At 44.5% G+C, this 11048-nt stretch overlaps 2 protein-coding genes across 2 annotated transcripts; both read left to right on the forward strand.

The window, feature by feature from the left end:
• Window positions 1–949: 949 nt before the first annotated feature.
• Window positions 950–8092, forward strand: LOC147245415 (uncharacterized). Its single transcript, XM_086186283.1, has 3 exons — window positions 950–1396; window positions 2296–2697; window positions 3594–8092. Exons 1-3 carry the CDS (start codon window positions 953–955, stop codon window positions 7494–7496), a joined length of 4749 nt encoding a protein of 1582 aa, XP_086042409.1. The 5' UTR covers window positions 950–952; the 3' UTR covers window positions 7497–8092.
• A 1743-nt stretch (window positions 8093–9835) lies between these two features.
• Window positions 9836–10955, forward strand: LOC147245416 (mitochondrial ribosome and complex I assembly factor AltMIEF1-like). Its single transcript, XM_086186282.1, has 2 exons — window positions 9836–9931; window positions 10706–10955. Exon 2 carries the CDS (start codon window positions 10743–10745, stop codon window positions 10953–10955), a length of 213 nt encoding a protein of 70 aa, XP_086042408.1. The 5' UTR covers window positions 9836–9931; window positions 10706–10742.
• Window positions 10956–11048: the final 93 nt, after the last annotated feature.

Genomic DNA, 11048 nt, shown 5'->3' on the forward strand with positions numbered 1-11048 from the left:
TTCCTTTAAGTTAAGACAAGTATTCAGAATGAAAACATCAGAACTGTTATATAATCTGGTCATTCAGACCGGGGAGACACAATCACTGCAAACAGAGGGCCTATGTTACAGAATAAATATTAATAGTATTACTGCATCAGCTCCTACAGTAATTGAGCCGTTGAAATCACAAGACCAGCTGTGCGTGCTCAGACAGAATACAGACAGCCAGCATTGTGTGAAGGATTTGAACTGGTGCAACCAATCAGGTGAAATCTGATTTTCCAACAACTCAAACAGCACGGGACTCGGTCCCTCGACAACTAGCAATAAAAACTGCCGGGGGGGGGGGGGAGTAACTGCTTTCACATGTGGGCAGGCGGGCCTCATTACCAGTCATTACCGGATTCCTCCAGATTGCGGAGTTCAGGGGACATTGTCTCACACAAGGATGCATTCCATTCATTTTCATGTCATTCGTATACAACGTGACTTGTGTGAGAGTCAGCAGCCACTTCCGTAACTAGAATAGCAAAGGGGCCCCACTGATGCCATTGGAAACCTGAGGAGAGAAGATAAATTCCAGTCTGCATGCTAATATGCTCATCTGTGTTTACCTTGTTCATCACCGTCTTACTTTCACGTGTTCGCACATCAACAGTGCTCATCAGTGCTACACACAAAATGCATTAATTGGAAAATAAAACAATTGAATCAGTGAAGGAGGCTGCTAATTAGCCAACATCCACACATCTCGGCCTTGACGACGTGCAGACGGTGTGATGTCTTTGAAATCTGCCTTGACTGACAAGCACGATAGCTGTGGATATACAAATTTGTTTTAGTTTGTTCTCAATATGCTGTTGCGCTTTCAGTGCAGTCTCAACAAGCGACAAAGTACACACAGTACCTAACATCCCTCCTGATACCGCCCCTCCTCCCCTCTCTCTCAGGCTTCCTTCAGTTTAACAAGATGACTCTTCTCGACTTCCCGGTTCCGGATTTGGATATCACCTTGCAGGAGGTGAGCCGTGTCCTACAGCTCACCTTAAGTCCTGATCTTTATTCTGAGTTCAAAAGTACACTGCAACAGCAGAGGGAGCTCCTTCTACAGGGCCAGCAGAAATTAGCCTCCAGCGCTGTAGGCCAAGAGAATTGGGTGACAGAGCAGTTTAAGAGAAGCCTGCTGTCTTGTCCTGACCCTTTACCAACCTCCACAGCCCTCCCAGTTGTTCTTCTTCCATCCAAAGCAAAGAAATGTACCCAGGTGGGGAGAGCAGCCGCTCTGCTTTGGGCAGTGGCAAAGTTGTACAGTGAGCCAATGTTGCTGGAGGGTGATGCACCAATGGAACGCACACAGCAATCTGAAGTATTCGCCGCCAGCCGAATTCCTGGCAGGACTCATGATGAAATCAAGGTAAAATGGTTGGACACAACTGCAAATAGGTTACAATATTAATGAAAAAAAATTGACTGTTCATGGGTGAATCTTTAATTATATTATATTATCCATCCATCCATTTTCTACTGCTTATTCCTGTTAAGGGTTGCGGGGGAGGTGGCTGGGGGGGGTGGGCCTGGATCCTATCCCAGCAGCCTTTGGGCGAGGGGCGGGGTTCGCCCTGGACAGGTCACCAGTCCATCACAGGACCAACACATAGAGACAAACAACCATTCACACTTACAGTCACACCTACAGTCAATTTAGAGTATCAATCAGCCTCGTCCTCTCTTGATGTCTTTGGACTGTGGGAGGAAGCTGGAGTACCAGAGAGAACCCACACAGGAACAGGGAGAACATGGAGACTCCACACAGAAAGATCCTGTGCTGGAGCCGGGGCTCAAGACTTTAGCAGTGGGCTGCACGGTGGTGCAGTGGTCTGCACTGTCGCCTCACAGCAAGAAGGTTCTGGGTTCGAGCCCCGGCTCCAGCACAGGATCTTTCTGTGTGGAGTCTCCATGTTCTCCCTGTTCCTGTGTGGGTTCTCTCTGGTACTCCAGCTTCCTCCCACAGTCCAAAGACATCAAGAGAGGACGAGGCTGATTGATACTCTAAATTGACTGTAGGTGTGACTGTGAGTGTGAATGGTTGTCTGTCTCTATGTGTTGGCCCTGCGATGGACTGGTGACCTGTCCAGGGTGAACCCCACCTCTCACCTGAAAGCTGCTGGGATAGGCTCCAGCCCCCCACGACCCTTAAAAGGATAAGAGGTAGAAAATGAATGGATGGATGGATTATTCTTCACCTATATCTTAGCAAATTCAAATAAAATTGTGAGAGCAACATTCTAATTTGTCTGGCTATGTCATCTCCAGGTCTACCCTGACAGCCTCCACGCCATCATCACTTGCGTAGGAGGAGTGTTTGCTGTTGACATACTGCAGTGTTCTGGCAATGGTGGGCCGATTTCTGCTCGATCATTCACTGACATCTACAGTCAGCTGACTAAGGTGGTGGACCAGACCAGTGCAGGGAAACAGAATGATCCCTCTGCCATTTGCAGCCTCACAGCTCTGGACCGCAGGTCCTGGGCTGCTATCAGGGAAGAGATGCTGGGGAGTGGGGAGGCTGCAGCAGCGTCCCTGGGGCTGGTGGAGAGCGCAGTGCTAACGTTATGTCTTGAAGACTGTAAAGCACCTTCTGACCTGGCTGATACTCTCAATGCAGTGAGGCTGGGAGGAGGAGGGGACTCTCCATTTCTGAGATACTATGACAAGGTATGACTACATGTACATTGTACAGAACAAAACCTGCATACAGGACATTTTCAATTTTTGGCTAGGTGGTGGGGTGGTAAGTGCTGATGTTGTTCTGGGTTTGAATCTACCAGCTGGCCAGGGTCTTTATGTGCAGTTGTTCTCGGTTGATGATAGAGGGAATGGGGGATGAAGATCTCTCTACCCTCAGACAGTACTGGATTGTAATTTTCAGACCTTTCTCCCTTCTTACTATTTAGAAAAGTCTCTCCTAAAGCGTACCAATCATGACATACATCATTGTACCAAAAATCAGTTGTATTACTGAAGTGATTTTATTTCATTTGTGTCATTTGAAATTGTAAAATAATCGTTAAATATTTCATAGGACTGAGCAGAAATCGTTGGTCATTTAGTCATGTCAATTTCTCACACGCAATTTCTTCATACATGAAGATCACACAGGATATTAGACATCGGATTGATTTTTATTTCTTTTGTTTGTTCTTTTATTTGTATTATGTGTTTAGATGTTTTTTAACATCTGTCCCACCCTGCAATAGCAGAATATTCCATGGTCAAATCACAAATGCTGAAAATATTCAACGGCCTTGCCATTTTACAAGATAATTCAGTTATACTGTCCTCGCAAATCTCAGTTCATTAGATTTACGCTATCACAGCTTGAATTACATGTTTGTTGTGGTCCATCATGAAAGAAACTTGAGTAGCACACCTGTCACTTGGGACATACGGTCTCATAAGCTCAGCGAGTGAAACCTTTTGATTTTGAGAAGCTCAAAATTGTGACGCGTCATTTAGTTGTCCCTGTCATTCAAGGTGATTAGAGGACACTGTGTTCATGTTCAGTGGCTTAAAAAAAACAACACTGATCTGTTTTACTTTCTCTTTACCAGGTGATGAACTTGGTGGTGTTCAAGGACAGCACTGCTGGCATGGTGTTTGAGCACTGTGCTGTGGATGGGATGGTGGCCGGGCTCGTAACTGAGCGTGTGTACCTTTTGTCTGAGACAGTTGACTTAAATCTGGTCCATACTGATACTGAAAATGTGAATGGGTCAGTCACAGTTAACAATATTAGCTCTGTTCACCCAACTTCCCTAAAATTCACCGCGCAAGGGGGGAATAACCCCAAGCCAAGCCCTGATTTAAAAGCAAAAAATCCAGTTCTCACTTTTGATGTGCCCTCCTTTCCTGATGTCTTTTTGACTCTCAGAGAGCAAAGAGGCCTGTATGATGCTTGGATCAACTTCTCCCTGCAGCTTTCCCTGATGCAGACCCTTGGGGAATCGGCTGCCAATCACATGTTTGTCACACCTACCCATATGCGTCACTACAAGCATGGCCGTTGCGATCCAACATACTCACTCACGATGCAGTCTCGTAAATTAGTAGGTGCATTAGCGTCCAGTATTGGCCCAACTAACACAATCAAATACACTCATGACCTCCTACGCTTGTTCCATGTTGCATTTATGGAACACAAAGGCCTCATCAGAAACACAAAAACTGGTTGTGGTGTTGGTCCCCACCTAGCAGCCCTGCGTCGCGCCTTGCCATTTGATAATCCATTAAAGAAATTTCTGAACCTCTTCGGATGTCCATCTGTGTACCTCACTGGTTCAGATCTGATGGAAGGTGTGGAGTGTGGAGTCGGAAATGTTTACGCCCAAGATCAGCTTGCAGTAACATACCTTGGAAAAAGAGACAAGGTGCGCATTGTGCTTAACGGCAAAGGGAGCTTTGCTCAGACTCTGGAAAAGCTTAAAGATAACTTGAAGGTAAACCTCAAGCTAGTTATGCTTCTAGCTCTTAGATATGCTATCGCATGCCAAATGGGAGCCCTGGAGTGTCTACTCAAACAAAATCAAACAGAGAAAACAAATGTAGAGCTGAATCATTGTCCAAAGAGCAGAAACAACCCCCAAACTACTGTTGACTCAGCCACAGGTATGAATACAGACTATAATCTGGTGATTCATGGCGGTGCTGGAGAGCAAATGATGCTGAATCCCTTTGTGATTGGGGTTATTGAGTTTGCTCTGAACACAGCTCTGACCCTGGGATCTGAAGTGCTTCAGCATGGTGGCCGGAGTGTAGATGCAGTTCAGAGGTCAGTGGAAGCTCTGGAGGACTGCTTCCTCTTCAATGCGGGTAAAGGCTCAGTATTCAACAAAGAAGGAAAAAATGAAATGGAGGCAACAATTGTTGATGGTAACACAAAGAAGTCTGGATCTGTTGCTTGTGTTCAAAGCATAAAGAACCCGATAAAAGCAGCCAGATGTGTCATGGAGAAAAGCTCACACTCGATGATTGTGGGAGACGGTGCTGAGGAGTTTCTGCAAGGGATGGAGAAGGGGAAATCTGTTGGGCCAGATTATTTCTTCACTGATATACGTCACAGAGAGTTCACTACAAAGCTTGGTGAGAGCAAAGATTCAAAAAATAATCATCCTCAGACTGTTGGAGCTGTGGCACTGGATCGTTGGCATGGGCTGGCTGCCGCATCATCCACTGGAGGGTTAGTAGGAAAGCTCAAAGGCCGAGTTGGTGATACAGCAGTCATTGGGGCAGGAATATATGCAGACAACATATTAGCTGTTACCTGCTCTGGAGATGGAGATGTGTGTTTGAGGCACACAGTTGCACAGAAAATAGCCAGCCTCTACCATTACAAAGGTTACAGCCTCAGACAGGCATGTAGAGAAGTAATAACTGAAGATCTGAAAGGGGTTTTAGCAGGAATCATTGCTGTGGATGCTAAAGGTGATGCCATTATTGAAACCAATGCGGGTGTGATGTTCGTTGCTTCAGTGATAAATGGAATATCAAGAGTAGAAGTCCTACGGCCCCTAAATAACTTCTCTGACGTGATCTGGGAAACAGATGAGCTGGTTGCCTACCTACACTCTAAACCTTGGACTCCAGGGTCAACTATTCTGACGCGAAAAACTCTCAGTGGGGCAAGCAGCATCTTCCATTTGGCTGCACCAGATTTTGTAGAGCTGCTGCAAGGAGCAAAAGTCGTGTCAACACATTTATGTGAACGATTGGGAGTGCAGCGATGTGCCTTGGTTTGCAGTCCAAACCCTGATCAGCCAGCACAAATCAGACTGCTGCCACTCCATGACCTAGAACAAAAGTGGCAGCCCCATCTTGCCCAACAAGAGGAATTCAACATTTACCATCCTGGCTACTGCACCTCCAAAAGCGGTCCACGTTGGAGTGATGAATCACTTGGCGAAGTTCAAGCAAAGATTAGAAATGGACTACCAACACCAAATGCACCTTCATGTTTTGACTTTTTTGGGGATCTCTCCAATGAAAACCTGTTCGGTCGTATTGTACGTGGAGAGGAGCCACACTGGAGAGTTTGGGAAGACAGTCAGCACGTTGCATTCCTGACACCTTACCCAAACACTCCTGGAATAACTGTTGTGGTGCCACGCAAACCACTGTCTAGTGACATATTCAAACTAGAGGAAGATGACTATAAAGGACTGATCTTGGCCACTTACAAAGTTGCCCAACTACTGGAACAGGAAATGAAAGCTCAAGGTGTTGCACTGATTTTCGAGGGCTTTGAGATTGACTATGCACATGTCAAGCTGATTCCTCTGTTGCCTTCACCCGATGGCAGTAAACCCACTGAACCTCAACCAGAGTACTTCCAAAGCTATCCTGGGTATGTGTCGTCTCTGGATGGCCCAACTGCCGACCCTGAAGCCCTGAAAAAGATTCACTCCAAAATCACCCAGTGCAGACCACCACGTTCATGGGAAGACCCTCAGTCCCACTCCACACTTGCCATCAAAAGCCAGTGGTACCGCAACCTCTTCCAGATTCAGAATACTCTTTTCCACAGCACAGTGGAATATTTTCACAAGTCCCACCAATACTCATATGCTTTGACCCCTCTGACCACAGACACCATCTCCTCACCAATGGGTCTGGGATCTGACTCAGAGCCAGTTTCTGTTAATCTGTTGGGCCAGGACATCTACCTGGCTGATTCAATGCAGTTTGTCCTGGAATACTTTCTTCGCTTCCAAGAGAACCTGCCAGGGACCTACTACATTTCCCCCAGCTTTAGAGGAGAAGATCCTGATTCCACTCACTTGAATCAATTCTACCACATCGAGTGTGAATTGTTGGGTGATATGGACAATGCCATTTCCATAGCAGAGGGATTCGTGGCTCATCTTACCAAGTCTATGTTGAAGAATCACTCTGATATTATTCTCAACAGTGCTGGGACCCTTACACATGTGACAGACATGCTGAGTAAGCTGGATGGGAAAACCCCACTACCAAGAGTCCCTTTAGACCAGGCCATTCCCATGATGCCCTCTGCTGATTGCTTGGAGTGGGTCCAGGAGGGTCAGCCCCAGTTTGGCAGGAAGCTAACACGCAAAGGGGAGCGGGTCTTGATAGAGAAATATGGTGGAGCTGTTTGGCTGACTGAGATGGACCATCTAGGAGTTCCCTTCTACCAGGCGTATGTTGAGGGCACTGGGCGGAGCAAAGCAAAAGCAGCTGACCTTCTGTTGGGGTTGGGTGAGACTGTTGGGCTTGGTGAACGTCATTCCACCCCTGCAATGGTACAGGAGGCCCTCAGACACCATGCAGTGCCAGAGCAGTCCTACAAGTGGTACATTAACATGCGCCATGTGAAACCACTCCTTACTAGTGGCTGGGGCATGGGGTCAGAGAGATTTCTGTGCTGGCTGCTTCAGCATGAGGACATAAGAGATATACACATTATTCCTAGAATGAAAGGAATCAAGTACATGCCCTGATCAGTGCTGCAATTTTTGCATAAAGCCAAAGAGAAATAGAAATATGGATTTAAATCCTAACATTTCCTCCATTATTCAGAATTTCTTCCAGATTTTAGCTTCATATAATCATCACCGATGTCTCCATAAAGATATGGTTCTACCTGTCATCATTCCTTAACCCAACACCTCTCAAAGTAAAATGTCTTGAAGACTAAGTTTTTAGGCTGTGCATCACAAACTTGGACATCATTGCATGAAGCAATTTTAATTTTAGATCATTTGAAATGTTGAAATGTCAACATCAAGAGTTGACTTCCTGGATGGTGCCAAAGCTACAGTATTTGTTACTGCTTTGGGAAACTAGAAAAACAGTGTATAATGAATGTGCACTCATTCAGTATCTTCATGTGTTTTTTGTTTATTACAGGATATAAATAGTGATTCTGACTAAAAACAGCCTATACTGTTTCATGGCCTCTCATATTATATTCAAAGTAAAAATTCATAATAAAATTATATTAATCCTGTAATTCCAGCATATTTTTCCTATAATATAATGTGTTTGTTTTTTTTAACTAGTTGTATCATGATGTTTTTGGTATGTGACGAACTTTATTTGAAGTTGCATGAATCAGTTTTCTTTACTATACGAGAGGACGTTGCTGTTTGAATTGTTGCTGGCAAGGCAAATAAAACCTGCTCAAAGTGGTCACTGATTTTTAATGTCCCGAGTTATGAATATGTCTTGACTTTTGACACAGCTTAAAATATGACAATTTTGATGTTTTTATAAAGCCTACATCATTAAAAATATCCTGGCGTGTGGCATTTATTTCATCAAGAGATCAAGAATATATATTAAGAATGTCTCGTGAGGAGTAAACACATACTGAAGTGTCCAACTTTGTGCATGATATGGGCACTGCTATAGAAATTTTGCTTGTGCAAAGATTTGGCTCCATATTTTAAAAGACATTGTCAAAATCAGATTTTTATCATATTATTGAAATTGTCACAACAGGGAAAAGATTTGATATTCAATACATCTTGCAGCTCCTCCCAGCTTGTGGAGCACAAAAAGAAAAGGCAGATTTTCCTTCCTCAGGTGCTGGGGAGGATTTTTCTCTGCAGATCTGATGTTACAATGAGGAGAATGCTTTTTTCTTGAATTGGTTCGGTTATAATGAGGTGTAACTGTGCCTGAGCCTGTTACAATCCAAAAGGTGGCATGACAGACAATGATTAGATTAGATTCAAATTTATTGTCATTATACAGCACAAGTATAGTACAATGAAAAGAGGTTTGATGCAGTTGGTAAGGATGCTTTCAATGACACAACGGTAAAAGTTCACCAGGATCTGAGGAGACAGGTGTGCTTTCTTCAGTGGCCTCAGGAAGAAGAGATGCTGGTGGGCCTTCTTGACCAGTGATGAGGTGTTGAGTGTCCAGCTAAGGTCCTCAGAGATGTGGACGTAGGAGCTGGTGACTTGCTCAACCTCCTCCCTGTTGACCTGAACGGGGGCGTGCACCCCTGCCTTAATCTGCATGAAGTTCGAAATGAGCTCTTTGTTTGTTTGTTTTTCGTAGGAGGCAAGATTTACCAAAAAAAAAATAAGAATAAACAAATTTTAAAAAGCAATCTATCAGCCAACGAATGGGAGAGGGATTTTTCTTTATATATTCTCTGCATCATCCCAAAAATTCCATCCATCCATCCGTCCATTTTCAGGGGGGGGGGGGGGGGGCTGTAGACTATCCCAGCTGCCTTCGGGCGAGAGCGAGAGGCAGGTTTCAACTGAGAAAATGATTTGATAGGGATATTAGATAATTTAATATTTTCCCTGTTTCACTAATACTTATAGTGTGAGATCAAGTTACAATGTAGATCACAACTGAAGCACTTTTGCGCTTCCTATGGGTTTTTCCTTAAGTCTGAATTCTTGCCTGTGTTGTACGTCGCTTTGGACAAAAGCGTCTGCTAAATGAAATTGTAGAATTGTAGAATTGTAGATTTATGACAGAAGAAGACAGGAGAATATGTCAATCTTTCAAAATGGATTAAAAAAAATCAATGAAGCAACTTCAACAGAATTTTTGAGAGTGGCCGCATAAATGAGAGAAAGAATCAGTGTCTGTTTTACAGAAGAAAAAAAAAACATTAAAATTGTGAAAAAAAAACTCATTGCAGAGTGTCTCTGTCATATCATCCGGAAGAATTCCTACACTTACATTTATGGACAAAGAATTTATCTATTAGGGTATCACCAAGCATTCTCTATTCTATTGGAGACCAAAAATGCAATTTTTAATTTTATAGATTAAAAAAAAAAATTTACCCGGATGTAGAATGTGAGCAGTGGAACATTTGTTTCCGGTTGATGATTCTGACCCCAGGCTTGAGGAGGGCTGTGTCTCCTACTGGAGTCAAAGTCCTTGGTGTCTTTTTTGAAACGTGAGTAATCCTGTTTTATTTGTTGTGTCTGTGGCCATGCGTTCACGTTGTTCTCTGCGCCATGGCAGTCGGTCGTTTGGCCAGCACGGGGAGCGAAATGTAAGGTCAGCGGTTGCCTAGCTAAACGGCTAGCGTTAGTAAGCGTGATGAGCTAACAAGCAAGTCAAGAGATGTGACTTTCCGTTGAGTCAGCCATTTTCTAGACACAAACTAATCTCGGCAGTTTACCATTCCTATATTTAACATTCTGTGGTGTCGCCCTGAACATTAAAGTCGTTGGAAATTAGATAGACGCTCCAATCGTGTTAGCTTGTTGCTGTCGTTAGCCCAAAAGGTTGAACCTCCGCCAGTGAGTCGATGTGTGTAAGACTCTGAACCCACTGCATGATCTCTTTATAGCTGTGTGGCTTGAAGGCTGGGGGCTCCTTTTATTGATATTAACACATGTTATATTATATTACGTCATCCTTGGTAAAAATGGCTGCTTTTGAGTACTAATTAGTAGCTCTGCAGAAGCAAGATTTGGGTGGTAATGTTCGTCACGAGTACCGTATTTAGGAAAAGGTTCAACATTTTGTTGTTAGAGTTGTCACTTTGCTCCCCCACCCAATACTGCATACACTGAATTCAAATCATGACCTTTGACCACTCATTTCCAACTCTTCTGGTTTTCATGTTGTCTCAATTTTCTGATCTTGTCAATAAAGCGCTGTGAATGTGCCCTCTATACACTTCAGTTCGTTCTTCACATAACGCCTTCTCTCCTCTGCCCAGGTACCAGGGTATCCCCCCTCTCTAAGTGTGGTCCCTCATGGGCGCCTGGTCTAGCAGTGCTGTGCTGGAGCTGTACAGGGCGCTGCTCCGTGCAGGGCGTCACCTTCAGTACACTGACCGTGATTTCTACCGTCGTGCTGTGGCTCGCGAGTTTCGTCGCTGCCAGTCCCTTACAGTACCTGAGGAGAAGGAGGAGGCGCTGAAGAGGGGCCAGTTCTTCCTCAGCAGCCGACTGGGTGGGCTTATGTAGGGGGGAGGGGGGTGTTCTGAAAGGGAGTAAAGGTCATCAAGAGGTGTAACTCCCAGGTGGGTCCTAATACATGAAGAGTAATTTTGTGAATAT

The sequence above is a fragment of the Aulostomus chinensis genome, chromosome 18, assembly GCF_037954235.1.
Source record: "Aulostomus chinensis isolate RoL2024-O1b breed Wild chromosome 18, RoL_Achi_v1.0, whole genome shotgun sequence".
Classification (NCBI taxonomy): domain Eukaryota; kingdom Metazoa; phylum Chordata; class Actinopteri; order Syngnathiformes; family Aulostomidae; genus Aulostomus; species Aulostomus chinensis.

Coding starts and splice junctions, on each gene's coding strand:
- LOC147245415 (XM_086186283.1), top strand. CDS start 953: ATGACTCTTCTCGACTTCCCGGTTCCGGATTTGGATATCACCTTGCAG. Junction 1,397..2,295: donor GGACTCATGATGAAATCAAG/GTAAAATGGTTG, acceptor TGTCATCTCCAG/GTCTACCCTGACAGCCTCCA. Junction 2,698..3,593: donor TTCTGAGATACTATGACAAG/GTATGACTACAT, acceptor TCTCTTTACCAG/GTGATGAACTTGGTGGTGTT.
- LOC147245416 (XM_086186282.1), top strand. CDS start 10,743: ATGGGCGCCTGGTCTAGCAGTGCTGTGCTGGAGCTGTACAGGGCGCTG.